The sequence below is a fragment of the Ptychodera flava genome, chromosome 9 (assembly GCF_041260155.1).
Source record: "Ptychodera flava strain L36383 chromosome 9, AS_Pfla_20210202, whole genome shotgun sequence".
Classification (NCBI taxonomy): domain Eukaryota; kingdom Metazoa; phylum Hemichordata; class Enteropneusta; family Ptychoderidae; genus Ptychodera; species Ptychodera flava.
In genome coordinates this window covers 21,445,197-21,463,911 of record NC_091936.1, presented here as the reverse complement: position 1 = coordinate 21,463,911, position 18,715 = coordinate 21,445,197, and the positions used below count along the sequence as shown (strand labels likewise).

The 18,715-nt window shown below is 38.7% G+C and overlaps 2 protein-coding genes and 1 long non-coding RNA gene across 3 annotated transcripts in view; 1 reads left to right on the top strand and 2 right to left on the bottom strand.

Moving 5' to 3' along the window:
* Positions 1–2: 2 nt before the first annotated feature.
* On the top strand, positions 3–2,811 carry LOC139139625 (opioid growth factor receptor-like protein 1). The gene is made up of 3 exons (XM_070708500.1): positions 3–95; positions 1,314–1,462; positions 2,070–2,811. The coding sequence occupies exons 1-3, from the start codon at positions 63–65 to the stop codon at positions 2,299–2,301; spliced, it is 414 nt and encodes a 137-aa protein (XP_070564601.1). The 5' UTR covers positions 3–62; the 3' UTR covers positions 2,302–2,811.
* Positions 2,812–4,092: 1,281 nt separating this feature from the next.
* LOC139141214 (uncharacterized) lies at positions 4,093–8,175 on the bottom strand. Its single transcript, XM_070710838.1, has 5 exons — positions 8,169–8,175; positions 7,179–7,565; positions 6,131–6,292; positions 5,429–5,561; positions 4,093–4,475 (listed from the first exon to the last, which is right to left on the bottom strand). The coding sequence occupies exons 1-5, from the start codon at positions 8,173–8,175 to the stop codon at positions 4,364–4,366; spliced, it is 801 nt and encodes a 266-aa protein (XP_070566939.1). The 3' UTR covers positions 4,093–4,363.
* A 2,592-nt stretch (positions 8,176–10,767) lies between these two features.
* Positions 10,768–18,715, bottom strand: part of LOC139139623 (uncharacterized) — a 29,939-nt gene continuing 21,991 nt past the window's right edge. The window contains exon 2 of the long non-coding RNA XR_011553843.1: positions 10,768–11,320. This is a non-coding gene — a long non-coding RNA (uncharacterized lncRNA). The remainder of the gene's footprint in view (positions 11,321–18,715) is intronic.

Here is an 18,715-nt window from a genome sequence, read left to right as displayed (position 1 = left end):
TCTTCTAATTACTTGTTACTGCAAGGATTTTCCCGATAAGAGAAAAGCCTAGTGACAACTATATGGCAACAGAATTACAACTCCATGAAGCCCAGGTAAGGAATATTTGGCAAGGACTTTAATGGTGACATTATTCAGACTTATACGTGTCTGTTGGAATACTGTATGTGTGATTGTGTGATCGGATTGGCTTCCGTTATTTTACCTGTTTCTTTTACATGAAGGTGTAATTGATATCTGGCATTGAAATTATGACAGAAAAGTCAACATTTCACAACATTCGTCTCTGCCTCTTAAACGTCAGAATTCGTTTATCTGCCCGTATGCATAATTGCGTACCCCAGATGACATGGCTGTTTCAACAAATTTCTTGACATGTTTCTTTGAATGTATGTTTAAGTAATGACTTTCGCTGAACTCTCCCCTTGGTTGAAAGTTGTCATTTATGTAGGCTCATCATCCAGTATGTGTGAAATGCAGGACGTGTGATGTAATATTTGATTTACAAAATAATGACCTCGACCATCTTGAACCACTGAACCTTCAGAACTTACGGAAAAGCAAATGACATTACGAATCTTTGCTTAAATTTAAGAATATAAACTTGGCAACCTTCAACAGATTTCTTCAGTCTTTATGTTTGAAACCTGTAAAGATTTTTAACTAAAGTATACATGACAAAGCTATTCTTGTGTAATAAAATCAAACAGAAAAAGAAGAATTATCTGTTCTGAGGAGTGTGTGATTGTATGATATGTTTATTTTATTTTTTTCGTAGCAGGAGCAACGGGCTTCCGCCCAGTTACAGCACCAGAAGAATAACAGGGTATAAAAAACAAAAAAACATAATAATCAAAACAAAACAAAACAAAACAACATAAAAAAACATTGAATGCTAAAAAAACAGACAACTTAGTCTGGAAAAACAACCATTAAAGACGCATTATAGCATATAAATAAATAATAATAAAAATAATATATTACATGGTAGAATGTAAATGGAGACGCATAACATTACGAAACTCTTGGTATGAACAGTTAAGATGTCAATGCAATGTTGACGGTTAAAAATGTTTCAAATGATTCATTGGTCTTTCTACAAAAGATGAAGGGTGTACTTTTACTCTTGAAATATTTGGTTGGAAAGTTGCTTTGAACGAGATGGAACAGTTCGGCGAAATGATGGGGAAACAAAGGACACACAGGTGCCATTTTAGTGCCGAAGCATACTAACTAAACACTTCATTGTATAGTCACAGCAAATTTCCTCTAAACAATATTTTTCAGTCATTTCTTTCCTCTTGTCGATGTAGGGGATAAAACGTGACAAAAAGGCATTGGCCAGGGTTCTGAAATCTTATGAAATGATGCCGGATTTCTATGGAATGAAGTTAGTCGACAAAGTAAAGGGAACCATTCAAAGAGCTGCAAACTGGAAAGGAAGATACCGCCATCTAAATTGGTAAGTCAGTAGGATTGGGTGTTGTCAAAGTTGACAAGTAATTATAATTTCAAAATATGTTATATATTTTCAGTATCTTTTCATTAACATGCAAAAACTTGTCAAAGTGAATGATCAAAAGAGAGAGAATGAAGTGAATCAGATAGGTGATGTAACAGACTCGGTGTTTTGCGTTTATTGCAGAATATATCTCACAGGTTCCTTGGTGTGCAAAGGATCCATCAATGTACCTTGTGTAATCATTGTATATTTTCCTATCAGTTAACAAGTGCAGTGTTTTCCATTTGCAAATCTAGCCGCCCAAGGTCAAGAAGCATCATTCACTTTTTCTTAGACTAAAATCTTTGCTATTTATCAGATTACATGCAGGTCTGATTGGTTTACTTATGGAGTGATGCTGCTGGATATCATTTGCAACAAAGGTCCAAAATTTGTGGACCCTTGCACGAATAAACAACAACAGTAAATTTATCATGTATCAGCTTTGATTGCGAACTTCTTTGGTCATGCATTAATAATAGCAAATGGGTTCTTTTTTGTGACAACTGTGGTATGTATCGTGACCTGATTTCATTGTCAACTGCATTCCATTTATCAATATGCACAGGTCAACACACAACTATTCGACAATAACAAGAATAATGAAGTCCCTGGGGGAACTGGGCTACGAGCATTTGAAGACACCGTTTGTAGAATTTGTCCTGACTGAAACACTAGAAAATGGACAACTTAAAAACTGTCTTGACAGCTGTGTGCAGTACTGGTTACACACTATAAAGAGTTCCAAAGATAGAAAACGACTGACGAAGTATTTTGACAGTCACTATGACGCCAGTTAAATTGTCGAATCTATGGTGTTATTTGTCAGGGGTCGACTATGACGTCATTAATCTAACCAGATGATGGTGAAAACCTAAGCCTCATCTTGTAAAGATCAACATCACAGGGGTATTAAAACATTTCAAATCTAGTTTCCAGTCTTGCTTGAAGGGCATATGGTGACAGTAGAAGTCGCATGCTCTATTTGCCTCATTGAATCTCATTAAGGCAGAACATTTTTGTGCTGATTGTATTTAGAAATCAGGATCATGTCCCTATCAAGAAATTTACAACTTATTCTGATAACAGTTTTCAAGCATTCGTGACAAATGATCTCTTATGTTTACTGAAAAATGTGCATATATTCAAGTGTTTTTTGTAGACTATGTTAGTTTGTATTCCTATTGAATAAGTTGATAATAATTATTGAAGACATTAGAAATGTTGATGTAGAAATTCCATTTTACTGCAACTATTTGATGGTGGAGGAACAAATAACACATTAAAATGTTGTAGTGAGTTGAACAGTCACATCCGCCGGGCTATTGTGAAATGTTCTTTACGCCAACTCTATGGACAATTGGCAGTTGACATTGCATTACATCATATTATAAAATAACTTTGATTCTGTGAATTATTTCGTCTCACCACTTCTCTCTTCCTGAATCCTTTATTCTCTAGGATTTGCTTGTAATATGTGCCTCAAACTTGCATGCCCTTGGCAGCCTCACCAAGCTGCACCAATCGGTATTGTACAGCAAAACTTAGCTGTAGCAGCTGTAGCAGCTAACTGAGATGGTTTACTCAAATCTTAATTGTTCAGGACTGAAGGCAAGGACCATATTGCATGTCAAGCAAGGATTCTTTGCAGAACCTTCCAAATTATTCCTGCTGTTAACATTTACAAGTTAAGATTGAACTAAATTTGCTAACCAATTTATTCTTGCACAGAATGTTTGCGATTCGTTTTCCAACTAAAATGAAAATGTCTTTAATCGGAAAATATGTGGAAGGAAGGAAAAGCATAGGTAACAAGCTTTGGCAAGAGTAGTTTTCGATTAAGACGGCATTTGGATAGGGTTATCGTTTTGCACAAAGTGTACCCTCGTCCAAGTATATATTTGCCATGCTATTGACTCAAAAAATTTCTCTTTGATTCAGAATTCAAAAAATCACATATTTGCGCAAAATAATTCAGAAATGTTGAAAGATGAAGAGCTTACCGACAAGCATAATGTGTCTTCACCCTAAATCAAGCATGCCAAAATATTTTAACACCTTGACAGTTAGGACCTTGTATCTGTGTAAAAATTTGTCTGTTTTATAAGTTAAGACGATGAAAAATTGGTTTTTAATCGTGTTTCCCTGCGTTTGCTCATTCATAGAAAGTGATATAACATTGTACAGGGAGATATGCGGTGGCCTTTTGTTGAGCGCCCTCAGTGTTGGGTTTCGGCAGTGATGACACTTGTTTGTAGTGAACGGTAAAAACGTATCAAAATTCAAAATCTGTTCACATGTAACAATCTCTCAAAACTGTTCAAGGATTTTTAGAAACTGAAATGTACGTATCTCTTAGTTAAAATCGTGTTATGAACAAAGTTTTTTGACACTGTAGAATTAAAACAACCGTGCAGAAAGGTTTATAGGTTCATTTACAGACAGTAGACCACTGTCTATGGTTCATTCGACACAGAGATTCTGCTTTATACGGAAATCGAATTTGTTGTCGACTGTATTTCATGGCGGTGAAAAGTCACATGTTGCCACTATGTGTTTATGTTACAAATGAAACATTAACAAGACAAAAATTTACAAGTTCAATATTGAATATTTAATTTGTCGAGTACTTGAATTCATCCATGATGACATTTTAGTACAGCAACATTTTGTTCATTAAAAATTTTGTATTGGTGTTCATGTGCATTATTAACTGCATTCAATGCAAAATATAAGTATTTCACAACTCTCGACAGTTACAAACGCATTGAAGATGGTCTTGCCCATAATCACATTATAGAAGTCGACATCGATGCCTTGTTGCGTGTATTCCCGTATAGAACGCCCTCATACACCGACTGATTAATTTTGATCACAGCGAAGAAGCAGTCCATCGACGCCGTAGTAAAAACCATCGTCGTTCTTTCCGCCATGCTGTTTTACTTTCTCACCAGATGAGTTTGTACACCAACACCTGAAAAAATCGAGCAGAGTGATGCTATCTCGCAAGCAAAATGCTGTCATACGGCGAGGTTGGAGCACATATCACCATCGGTTTAACATAGGGGAAATCAAGCCACATTTATGTCACATTACTGCCAGGTTAAAGGTAAAGTGTGTCTTTAGAACAACTGTTGAGACTCGGTCGCATTTCTCCAACACTTTTTCAGGTATATTGCTTTCGTGGACTCAATTTTGACGCCTTGAGAGTAAAAGAAATTTTTACCGTATTTGTCTTTGCGAAATCGAAATTTGACTTTCACCATGAACGAGATGCCACAGGTATATAATCAATTTCAAATATCGGTAAATCTTAGGTAATTTATTTCTGTCATTCAAACTTTGCTCGCTGACTTCATTTGTCTTGATTATGTAAAGTTTTAATAAAAGTTGAAAGTCGGTGTTTATTACCTTGTATAGAAAAAGTCACTGTCTGTGTTAGTCTGTTCGTACATCATATAATCAACACTCTCAAGTCAATCACAATCTCAATATTGATCACGCACAAATATTGTTGTCTAAAAACAACCGGCTGTACTGGCCGTTTAGGTCTGTTGTTTGTTGGAACAGGTGTTAGTTCACCTGATGGACGCAAGCAACTGTCATCATTTACTACATTGTTTGTTTTTTGGTGACAGGATAGAATATGTCTTTTTGCTTGCGCACTACTGTTTCAGCCAGTTTTCACAGTTCTCGTCAACAAAACTTCAACAACATTTTATTTTTCTGTAACGGTCATGAGGTATTGGTACTGTTTACCCTCAATACTCTCCTCTCTCTCTTTTTCCCGCTCTCCTCCCTCCCTCCCTCCCTCCCGGCAGGCATATTTGAGGTCATCCAAACCAATACAGTGATGTGAAATCTGAAAGAGGATATTAAAATATGGTGAATCATATATAGCATCCGGACAGTACAAATAAACCTTACCTTTTCTTGGCACACTGCTTTGGCCCGTATGACCCATCGGCTTTACAGTTCGGGGAAAATCCCCAGTCCACGGCCAGCATTGCCTGTAACCAGCAGTTGTCACGTAGCTCTGGATACTGAAAGGCTAGTTTATCTACAGGAAACAATTTGTGTATGGTTTGTGTAAAACTTCACTTCATCCATTGACAAAGTGTCCAGAGGTAGAAGCGAAAGTGAAATACTTTTTTTTAAAATTCACTTTAGGTTACCTTTCACGTAAAGAGAGGTTTATGCATGTAACAATTTTGGCTTTTGTTATGGACATTTGCGCGTTTCGTGACTTCTAACCGTTTTGCCACCTCTTTCAGGGCAACTGCCAAATTGCCGTCTCAACAACAAAGTAATTGATGTAGATAAAGTCATTTTACATCTTATGGGAACTCTTCAGAATATGAAAGAAATTTCAGTTTATAATTTTTGTCCTTGCCATGGTGAAAATCGTCAAAGAAAGATTTCTATATCTTCATATTTGCAGAAAAGGAACTAAAATGCCTTCATTTAACAAGAAATAAAACAGTAGAAACTAGAAAAAACGGCAGGGTCAATAACACTGCAAGCAACGAACTGTACGAGAAGTCACATAAATGTGGGCCTTCCCGCCGCCGTCCAGTGCTCTATGCTAACAATCTTCTTACTATCAAAATCAGAAAGCACGGTTCTTACCATCAAAATCACTGAAGTAGTCTCCATAGCTTTTGGTGAAGTCGTGTTTGATGATATCGGGACCAATCGGTTCTCCTGCCCCGAGCGGAACGAATTCGGAATCCCGAAATGGATTGTATGTAGGCACAAGACCATGACCGCCGACACTGTTGTAATCGTTCACTACGTTGAGAAATTGAGAATTATCGATCTGTGCGGTTTGGCGCATTTTACACATTACAAGTTTGAACAGACAACGCAAGTCAAAACTTCCCGCCAAAAATTGTTCACAACAACAATTTTGGCTTCATCGAAAATAGACTTCCCGACAACTTTCGAACGATTTTTGATTTCATTACAATTGAATCGAACTTGACGACATAAAATTCACTCTCACCTTTGCAAATTAAAGGCGCAGTTTGCTTCCTGCAAGGCGATAATAAAGACGAAATTTGTCGCCCGCAACAGAATGAAATATGAGAGATCGAATTAAATCTGCACCAGTGTACTTAAATCTGTTTTCGTTATGCTCGTCTTCTATTCGTTTCAAAATGCGTGCGCATTCATCAAAGCTCGCAATAGATGAAGCCGGCAGCCAGTTTCACATTTAACATACAAGTAAAAAACCCTCCCGGCAATTGCGAAGCCTGAACACGACCAGGTTTACCTAAACTGATAAGAAAATCGCCGAGAGAAAATTTATCACTTCTTGTCAATGAGAAGATTTCACGATTGATTGTAATGACATAGAATGATATCGCTTTAGTGTAATGTCATCACTTTAACGCGTTACGGGAAATTGGATCTTACATAAGATATATCAATGACAGTCAAAAACACATAATAACAACGCCAATTTGCGTTACTCGAATATTGCAGAACCAGTCGTAGAGCTCCTAAATATTCATTCCGTTCGTTTTCCACTTCGTTTCATTAGGCCCTATATCAAAAATTATGAACTGCCAAATAGTTTCCTAATATTAAGTTATACTCTGTCACGAAGAACTTCGAATAGAGATTAAACCTTAATATACTTAGTGTCATTAATTTTAATCCCTGTTAAGCGTACCTGGAGAGTAGTTCCACATATCCTTTGGGCCATAGTTCCCTCCAATATAACTCTTCCTAGCTGCATTGTTCGGACCTGGTCGGTCCTTAGCAACGTCAAAGTTCGGTTGGTAGTCGCCCCCTGCATAGTCTCGGTATCCTCCGTTTCCACGGTTACCTTGGTATACATTGTTACCATAGTAATCGTCGTACTGGTTTTCGGCAAATTTGTCTCTGACATCGTCAGTTGTCGATTCTTGGAACGGCTTGTGGCCGTACACGGTGTCGTGCTGCGACTCGGCGTAGCCGTACGTCTGCCGTTTGGCGCGCCAGGGCGAATGTTGATAGCCAAAAAGACGGTATAGTTTGCCACCGCTTCGACCCCTTGAACTCGACCCCAATGTTGTCTCTGGGAGAAAAGTGGTGAATAGGACAGCAAAAGTAATTACACTGGGAAAACAAATATGTACCCATCGCGATGATGTAATCATAACCATGGTGATAAGTGTTTAAAGGTCGAGATAAAAATTCAACAACTTTCACTGTGCGAAGGATAGCATGTTCTAAACTCGATAAAGTTCTGTAAACCGTTCCAACACTCGACAGAATGTCTTGAAAAGCGCGCTCTTGTTCTTTTCCCGTGATGCCCCCCTACTCGAACGGTACAGTTAATTAAGCCGAGAACGCGGGCAAAGTCGGCGCGTTCCAATGTAAAGGCCCAGGCAGAAAAGCCATGTACCTATGGGCAAGATCTCGTTTGAAAAACTGACACGTTTATTTGTACTTTATACTAAAAATTATAGGAGATGCCCAGCTTGACCAAAGAAGGTCTGGAATGTGTTTCTTCCCTACACGCGTACACCTGACTAAATTTTACCGTGAAACTCATCGCATAGTGGATGACTAATCTGCATGCTGAAATGCACATTGGGGCTTTAAGAAGTTTCTTTTCTTTTGAGGATTTTAAATCTAAATGTCTGCCTTCAAACAAGATAGCAAATTTATGCCTTACCAGTCATTTAGGGAGCCCGAAAGGTTTAATGTTACATGTATTGCATAAATGGTGTAAGTTTGAGGTATGTTTGGAATAAAGAATGTTACAAAAACGTTAATCCCTCGCGATTGGTGGCTGTGAGCGTCCACATTGAAATTACAGTCAGGGAGAAAGCACGTGTATGCAAGTGCCCCTTTCTGGCATGTCTGTTTTATTGCTATGAGTCACCAAAGTACAGAGTGGACTGAAGGGGCCGAGGTAGAATCTGATCCAGGCTTAGTATACTGACCTTCGGGTCATCAACTTTTGGATACATTCCACTGTTATTTTGAACCTCAAATCGTAACTAACAGGTTGCTCCATTGACTATATTGTAGTTATTGACTAGCTCCTGCCTTGGTCATCATTTCCTTAAATTACAGCTTTTCGTATGTCATGTTCTTTGCATAAATAATGATGTTTTAATGTGACAATTTCATCGATATAACCACAACATGACATGATGTAGAGTTGCTCCAAGTCTGTGGGCATATGCGTATCTAAACTTATGGGCCTAATAAATTGAAGGACTAAACATCAACAGACCGTCCCACTAAGTTGTAGGCTGTTGAGTAGATCGTTTGGTGAACATATTGGCCAGCCAGTAACTCAGCTGCCATAAAAACCAGGCGACTTGGGGCCAGTCTGGACATGATCGTACTCTTTTGCTTTGCGGTAATAACATTTTGTTAAACTGTTCCTATACATGAGTAACCTAACACTTACAAATGCTTTCCAGTCTACAACGAAATGTCCAAATTTGAGCAGGTTTCAAAATTCAAGACAAAATTACATTTCATCTAGAAATTATTGCGATCTTATGGAAATTTCGCATCTTAATGTGTAATGCTAACTTCAGGGTTCAAAAATGTCACTAGACAGCCATGATCGGACCAGGCAATCTTTGTGGAGTTGAATTTTAAATCCACAGAAATTGTCTTTGCTCGATATGCATTATGATTCATATACTTGAAGAGAATTTTAGAATAAACAAATTGCATTCATTCATTCATTCATTCATTTCATTCATGGCCGCTATAACTTAAATACCAAAATTTAAGTTGGTTATTAAACTGAAGTCAATAAAGTATATGTTTCTGTGATAATAAAGGATGAATTCACAACAGTTCAGTTTTGTCCCGGATCCTGTTGAAAATTTGATCAATTGATGTGTGCAATGGCACAGTCTGGTGCAATATGGGAGGTGTTTTCAATTTGTCTTTTACTGGTAACACTGTTAGAACACCCCAAGGGGGAGAGCATGAGAGGGGGTGTACCCCCCCCCCTCTCGCAGCGAAAATTTTGAGAAATTGATAAGCGCAATGGTGCAATCTGAGAGGTGTTTCAACAACCCCCCTTCTTCCTCTCTACATTTTGAGTAACCCCTCTTGAAGTTTTCAACATTTTGAGTGACCCCCTCACATTCCTCCAACCTCCCCGGGCCGTAAATAATTATGCCCCCCTTGCCCCTCTTAAGACGAGTCACTCTAACATGTAACCGGTTCTCCCGGGGACCCAGATCACATGACCAGGGTCAAAGCACTATCAATTCATCTGTGTCTCGCCATGTTTCTCCATATCATAAAACCACATTGATCGATTCAATATACCGCATAATGGTAGAAAACGATGTGTGAAGTCGCCCTCACTTTCCTTTATATATAAGTTTTAAAAAATCCAAAAGTTGCTACATGTACTAACCACAATTGTACCCTTGGGATCGAGGTATGTGAGGAAGACATTAAAATCTAAATATAGCACTCCCCAAATGTATTTTGGCAAAGAACCATTGTGTATCTGACACAGTCGTCAACTTGCGCCCGAAGGACGCCCTGAAAGTAAAAAAATGTGTTCCAGAAAGTAACTTTTGATGGATTTTTTTCTTTCGTCGTAGTAAGCCATCTTTTTTATGCTTCCCCTGGTTGAAGTTTTTTCCATTGACATTCGCTGGGAAAATTATCTTTGAAAATCTCCCGGACCCCAGGATATCAAATGGTCCACCCCTTAGCATTTCTACAGCAGGATGAACTGAAAGTGACAGACTGACATCCTTTGATCGATTAGCACATCGACCTGTCAGAAAGTCAATCGAAGTCATTCAGAGAATTTTTCTGTCTGTTCGCAGAAGCCTCATGACAAGGTGCACAGAGAGAGAGAGAGAGAGAGAGAGAGAGAGAGAGAGAGAGAGAGAGAGAGAGAGAGAGAGAGAGAGAGAGAGAGAGAGATTAACGGAAGAGAGGGGCATTATTAAATTTAGAGGACTCTGTGATCCGATCAAAAACATTAATTCGAATAACAGTCCCACCTTGGAAGGGACTATGGTTGGCTGAACATGCTGGTAAGAGTGCTGAATAGAGGATACGGGTACTGATCACCACTAACCTAGGGAGTCAGTCGTTAGGGCTGGAACTAGAGTACAGACTCTGAGTTAGAGACCTTAGGAAAACCCTTCTGGTAAGTGTCGACTTAACCTTAGATCTCGTGCAGACATATTGCATGTTCAAATCGGCGGAGGGGATATAAACCAGGGTAAGAATTAAGAGATGTCGTTTTAAATAAAACCGACAATCGAGAGAAGTTTTACAATTAACTTTTTATTACAAGTCCGTTTCAGGAGTGACGAGTCTGAGAGATACAGTGTTCGATGGTAGAAAACCCTAAATGCTCGTGCTCAATTTGAGCACAGATCCAATGGCTTGTGAATGACTGACCGAATGAATCCAAAAGCTAAATGTCACGGTAAGAGATAAAATGGCCGAGTAAAATTAGAAAAAAGTGCGATATTTTCAGTAAATCAAGAGAAGGTTAAAAAGTCCTTTGATAAATGTGACTATTGATGGCGCTTTTCTCCCTTCGCTTGATGGTAGGCTCGTTTGTTCAAACCTTCACGGGCTGATTTTTCGGCATTTCTGGAGCAGGCATCTGATTGTGCAGCAGCCTCCACAGATGTTTTTGCACGTGCCGTCCGGCCTTTGATGCCTGTTTCTGTAGCCACGCTTGTCCACCAGCAGTTCGCCGTCGTCCGCATCTTCGAGAAGCACATCGGCAGGATATGCGGTTGTCAAGCCAACCTGTACCAGGAGAAGCGTCACGGCCACTATGCAAATCATCTGGAGGGATGTCAGTTTCATCTGAAAATAAGAAGAAACAAAATCACTGCTAAGGTAGTCTGCGCCTCGAGAAAAGAAAGACTTAAACTTTTGCTCAAACTTTCCTCAATGAAACTTTCAACCATTCTCTGACTAAATCAAGAACAAAAATCAGAGGGCACCATGCAAAGTTTAGTACACAGTGTGGAGGGACCGTGTTTAGTACTAAAGAAACACATTATCTAACATTTCCCGATATTTGAAATTCAAAATGGCCGCCATCCCTAGTTAAGTCTATGGAGAAAAATAAAATGTTCGAGTTTCGAAAAACTAAGACGGTGAAAATATTTTTTACTGCAAACGCTTTATAATGAGCCCCAAAAGCGGTTGATCAGAAAGACTTATAAAGTTTGAAAATCTAAATATCTGTCCCCGAGGCGCAATCTATCGTAGCAGAATTAAAAGTTGTAACGCTCGTTCATTTATCAGAAAAGCATATTTAAGTCGCCATTACGCTGCCGCACATCTCAAGAGTGACGTAAGGAAATGTCAGCCTCTGTCACCCCCAGAAAGCAAAACAGTATCAAGTATAAAAACAATCTATCACCCGAAGTTACATTTATAAAGTTTTCTATTATTTCGGGTCATTGAGAGAAACTAGGGCGTTATGAACCTTGCATTCGCTGGGGAAGGGGCTGGCAACGAGTTATGTGATCTGCCAAGCGCCGTTAGAGAAAAAACGTCAGACAAACATCAGTTTACACTGCAGACTGTCGAAATCGATTTGCCAAAAGAATCTACACGAGTTTCCTCTCATTAGATATTGTCTTTGTTGTCGGAAGTCGAGTTGTGCGCGTCGGAGCAAACATTTTCAACATGTATAGCCTATCGCCGTTTTACATTATCACTGTGGGCCATTAACACGTTCTCTTTCGAAAACTGTTTTACTCACATCGCACGCTTTTTTGACAGTTGGAAACTATGTAAAGCCAACAAAAAGCGCCGTTGCATTAAACATTGATTGTGATTTTGCATTTGCGTATTTTCAATCTATGCTTATGTCAATCAATGTGCATCTACCGTGCCGTTTGAAAGACTTATGGATGCTTTATTATGGTATTGACGGCCATATTGGATCCTATTGCAAAACGAATCGAGTTGCATGTACGATTACGCAATAAGCCTGCACACTGATTCGTTCTGTCAGTTTCATTAGGCACTTAAAAACTACCTTGCCAGTACAGTATTTTGCATAAAACGCGCGTTTGACAGATCGTTTGTGACGATTATGGAGTCGTAACACATCCAGTTAGCCAGAGAAGTGTTATTTCATTCATGGTATACTTGAGGCATTGCTCAGGCATTTTAATTTTATCACCCCTACAGTAAACTCGGAGTGTGAAATTTGCTGGACACAGAGGTGTTGCATAGGGTATTTTCGTAATATATGCCCACCATTCGCATGACATTTTATATAACTTTACTGTGGCTTACGCAGTATGATTACTGGTGTTCATTGCTTTATTGTAATTTACTCTGTTTTGTCACGCTGGCGGGCAAGTCTTGTAATGATTGTACCCCGATTACGAGTCTTTCGGTAATCGTCAATAAACCGCATTTTCTGGTTTCTCAAGTGTAGAGTGATGAAGCTAAAATCCCTAAAAGCGATGTTCTTTTGTTCCACGCATAGCAACTCCATTGTTTGTGATTCTGATTGCTATGCCTGCAAATGTCACTAAAGGTCAACGTTGTGTACATGAACAATCCGTGGTCAATTTATCGTCGCCTCTCTCGGGTAGAGAGACAACAACGAAGGACAGAAAAAAGTTAAGGCAGAGCCAATCACTCGCTGATGAAAAAAGCAAATCGATACATCTTGTATTTCTGATTTTAATCAGTGAGTCGAATCCGTAACAGTGCGCCGTCAAAATGATTAATATTTCTTTGTTCGGTCTTTAATTTATCTATGAACACACACTGCAGGTTTAGTTGACACTTGAATTATCGGCGATCATTGTTAAGAAAAGTACAAAACTAGAAGTATGGAAGATTAAAACAAGAAATTTCAATTTATCCAGAAGACTGCAAAGTTGCATTTTAAGTTTCCTTAAAGCTGGTCGATTTAAAAGTACTTTTTGTTTCCTTAAGGCTGGTCGAAAGTGGTTTTTCTATCTATCTATCTATCTATCTATCTATCTATCTATCTATCTATCTATCTATCTATCTATCTATCTATCTATCTATCTATCTATCTATCTATCTATCTATCCATCCATCCATCCATCCATCCATCTATCTATCTATCTATCTATCTATCTATCTATCTATCTATCTATCTATCTATCTATCTATCTATCTATCTATCTATCTATCTATCTATCTATCTATCTATCTATCTATCTATCTATCTATCTATCTATCTATCTATCTATCTATCTATCTATCTATCTATCTATCTATCTATCTATGTATCTGTCTTTCTATCTATCTCTATGTCTATATATACATCACTCTGTCTGCTTGTCTATCTGTCTATTCATCTATCTATCTATCTATCGCTACGACTTTTTTTCCATTTCGTCAGCGATTTATTCAATTCATACTGTCGATGACACTAACTCTGATCTGTAATCTTGTTCTGAATCAATTTGCATCGTGCGATAAACGCAGATATTTGGTGATAAAATAAGTGTCTTTTCCGTCCCGATAAATCTCAACACATTCAAATCCTTCGAAAACCCAGACTGGAGTGCAGAAGACACAAGTTTTTGATCCGCAATGAAGCTTTGATCTCATCTTGAAATGGCTGACGAAGAAAACAAATCAATAGGCCTGCCGCCGTCTTTAGGTCAAAATAGTACATGTAATCGCAAACAAAGCCCAGGACAGTTAAACCTGGTGACATAGTGAAATGATTGTGTGTCCCAATGGGACGAACGATTCGGAGTAGGAAAACACATTGTAATTACAAAGCAATTTCATCTGGTACACCAGGCACGCGGTAAAGCCTATAACTTAAGTTTTGATTCAGGGATATTACCGTTTGTGGTAATTTTCAATGCATCAATCAATTCAATTCAATGTGGCCATATCCACATATCCGTCTGATTTTAGTAAAAGGTATCATTCAGAGCTACTATTTATAACGTACATGTTTTTGTGTATGTCAACAAACATGATTGTCAGAAAGCAGAAAAAAATATTTAGAGTCGGAAGGGAAGTTGACAAAATCTAAGTTTCCGCAAGGATTATAGAAAAACTTTGTTGCTAAGTTGAGAGAAAGTTTACATCGCTTCTGAGATAGTGCCTGATACGTCATCAAAAATACGGTAGTATTGGACCAAAATGAATTAGCGTAAAATACTCAAGATACAAAAGAAGTGTATGTTAAACGGTCGTTGCAAATTTCATCAGACATGGCGACATTTCTTCATCTGGGATCATCTGTTCATGGTACTTATTCGTCAGGCGTGACATTTCTAAATAGATCAGGTATCGCTTTTGAAGAGATCGTCAAATTATAATGGAAGTGGGAATTTCAACCGTTCCCGCGGGGAAAATTAATTTAGGGGGGGGGCATAAAATATGCCAGTGCTTATATTGTCTTGTATAAATTATGCCTGAAATAAATCCTTTAGTGTTCCGTGGGTATGACGTGATACCAGTAATAAACACTGGCGGGAACAGCATAGAATATTTAAAAGGTGGAAAAGGCGGACTGGTGTCACTGAAAGATTTAAGAATTGGACGACAACGAATGCAAATCAGTAGGCAAACATTCTGTGCTGCCCCCTAGCGTCCTCTGAGCGAAACGTGGGAGGGACAGTCGTTTAGGCAATGTCATGTTAGAGTGAAATGCGTGTGAGAATAACACGGAAATGATACATCGGCTGCCTGTGGCTTTCAATACCCACTGGTAATTTGCCTCTGAAAAGCAGCTGCGTCCTTGTCAACAGAGAATTACACAGTGAAAGATACTTGTGGCAGATTAAGGTGTTGTTTGATAACCTGGCTGGTAACAAAATCGTCTATTTCAGCCACAGTTGGAGATGATGGGCACACAAGAGGGCGATTAATCACTGAACGCAGGTTTCAATGACAAATTGAATGAAATATTGAGCAGTCTCGCACGTTTCAATCAAGCATCGCCACTGAATCGTAGCATTCTTTTAAGTGCCAGAAGCGAAAAGAAGACTTACAGGACCAGTCGAGGGGTGAACTTGTTTGGTGACCTACATTTATTCATGTATTTACTTGCTTATTTTATTTACGAACAGGGCTCCACTGATGCCATATTGTAAATGACAGAGTAAAAGAAATGTTTCACAGAACTGAATTCGAGAGGAGGTTTTGGCGCACACTTTATGTCCAAGTATAACTAAAATTGTTGACTGATGTTACAGTGGGGTGCCTCCAATTATTTCTGTGCCTATTTTATGTGATAGAAGCGTGGCTGTTCTGAGGTGATCCAAATGCCAGACACGGAGAAGCATAAACTTATTCTCTGTGAGTTTCATATGTTTGTGCAAATGTCTACGATTCTGTGCCTCGAGCTTGTTACAAACCAATCTAAATATCGTATTATTCAGAATCTTCTGAAACTTTTTAACCATTTCGTTTTGCTGGTTTATTTTCAGAAATTGTTTGTTTTGTGTGTAATCTTGTTTGTGTCTTTTCATTTGTCTGTTCTTACGTTATTTTTGTTTGTCTTCGGATGACCACTGTAAACATATTTGTGTCAGATAACCACGTATAATAGATGGTGTACCTAAGCGTTTATCGTATTTGGTCATGCTCAGGTTTCCATGAAAGGAAACGTCCATTCTCTGCTAATCTTGAAGAGTATGTGATATTACAACTGGTGGCATACTGTAATGTTTCAATTTGAACTGTGGTATGTCGGTAATTTTCACAGAAAACCAAAAAAAGGCCCCGTCATGTTGATTTTGCCTTTGAACGTCCAATCACCATAGACTATGGCCTTTTTACACTTATTTTGATCAGTATTTGACTTTGAGAGCTACAATTATGGTATAATATCTGTTCCTCTCCGAAGTGAGTTTGCTTACGTGCAGTGTGTGCTGTAGGTACCTGTTGCTGTAGGTGAACATGGTTCCCACATTCACATATTGTTTCATGACACACCGCCATGAGATGAGTCGCAGATTACTGTGATATTCCCGTACGGACCGTTTCCCATGCGTTTATCGCATGGTTGTCTGGGAACAACGAAGACTTTTCGTATTAAGGCTTAAATGCAGTTCGCTCCTCGAAAGTGAAAGATTTTATCTTTTACTCAAACTTTCCTCCATGAAACTTCAGCCATTCTCTTACCAAATCAAGAATATAAATCAGGGGTCACCGTGTAAACTTTGAAATAGAGAAACAAATTACCCGACACATTTGCCATTTAAAATGGCTGCCATCTCAGTGTCAACTCTATGGTGGAATAAAATTTTCGATTTTGAAAAATTAAGACTTTGAAAAAGCTTCTCACTGCAAGAGCAAGGTGAGTTTCAACGTGTCGTACACCAGGGAGAGATTGTAAAAGTTCGAGAGTACGAATATCCGTCCCCGAGGCGCATTCTACCCTATACATTACCTCTGGGTGCATCTGTTAGATCGGTTCCAGAGATCGATTGAGCAAGCGGTTCGGCGGACAGATCAACTTGCTCAGTGACGTCACTGAAGACTGTTCAGTGTTCTCAGCAAGCGAAGTTTCAATGACTTAATTCGGCTGTTCGGTGACTTCTATAGGTTCTCGGCAAGAAATCCACTAAGGCCAGACAAAATAAATAATTTGTTCTTCGCACGTACCACCTTTACTTTTGCAGATTTTGATTTTATTTTGAAATCGCACAATGTCGTCGCGAAGATTGCGATCGTTATTTCAGAGAAATTTTACTCGGCCTCGTTCTCGGCAATAGTGAATTCCATACTACGACAGGCTGTGACTCGCGTTAGCCCAACGGGGATAGCTTGTTACAGTGCAACAAATTTATCATTCGAAGCATTCTGTTTCTATTTTAGAGTGGAGAACAGTCTCCTCGATGATCACCTTGCCAAAAAACTCGTCCAGATCTCAGTGTTGCCAGACCGATGTGTATGACGAGTCGGGATAATGGCAAAGAGATAAATCAAACCCAGCGTAAACTCACAGTATGAATGAGCTCAAACATTACAAGGCCTCCATCTTCAGGAAGTTTGCGTATAAGGGACCACAACTGTGTACTTTATAAACACTTTTGTTCTTATGTTTTTTGTTTGTTTTTTTTATATATATATTTAATTGTTCTCCAACGAAAAGCACATTTAAGTGCTCAGCTTTGGTTTTGCAAACGCTGCCTCTATATGTAAAGCGCAATCACTGCAAATAACACCTGCCGTTTGTTTGTTTCTATTCAGTGATTATTGCATTCAATGTCATAATATTAGTGGGTATGAGTCGTAAAACTTAGCTCACCGACTATGTTACTTTTCCAGAGAAATCCGAAAAAGAATATTTTTGTGTGGCCTAATTTGTTTTCTACTTTTTCCAATTGCCCATAGGATGCTATCGTTTGACAGAGAAACGTCTTATAAAGTCCCCACTTTTTAAAAACCTAATTAGTCGAGGTGACCCGCTGGGTGTATTAATTGACATGGATACTGATTAGACAAGACAAAGACGTCATTCCTGACAAAGATCTGGCCAGGATAATTATACATTGCGAATTGACGTTTACGTTCTCAACTTAGGTCATTCGATCCTAGCAATATCACAAATGTTTTAATGACTCGCTCGGAGCAGTATCAAAGATTCAGGTCGAGGTAAAATGGACACTTTTTCGAGGAGCATTAGTTTACATTCGCACAAGATTTGGCCGAGAACAATTGTTTCTTGTTCTTCAACACTCAGCATTAGTGGTACGGTAATGATATTTTAATTATTTCTTTCTTTTCAAAATGTGAATCATTTTGTGAAAACAATTATGAGGATTATTTGAACACAAAAGAGCGGGAAAGAAAACCGTGCACGTTTCGAGTGATGGGCGCGATTAGCAGAAAAAGTCTATTTTTTGTCTTCGGTCAGTTTGTTATTAACTATATTTATATGCATGGCTGAACGCTCTCAGATTAGGACAGTTGCCGGATAGGTTCTAGACGTGAAACCACCTTTTTTGCAAGTAATCGTGAGTCTCACATTCGTGGAAAACTGCATTGTGCTGATGCTTTTTACCACGATCAAACTCTCGTTTCATCCATGCTCAATGCCCGAATCATCAGTTTCTCGTGTTGATGAGTTAAGGTAGAATGCACCGCGGGAACAGATATTCGTATTCTCAATTTTTTCAATACGTTTCTAGTATACCGCTTGTGGGGGCTTATTTTGAAGCTCTTTGGAGTAAGAAACCTTTCAAAGTGTTAGTTTTTCGAAATCGAAAATGCCAGTTATCC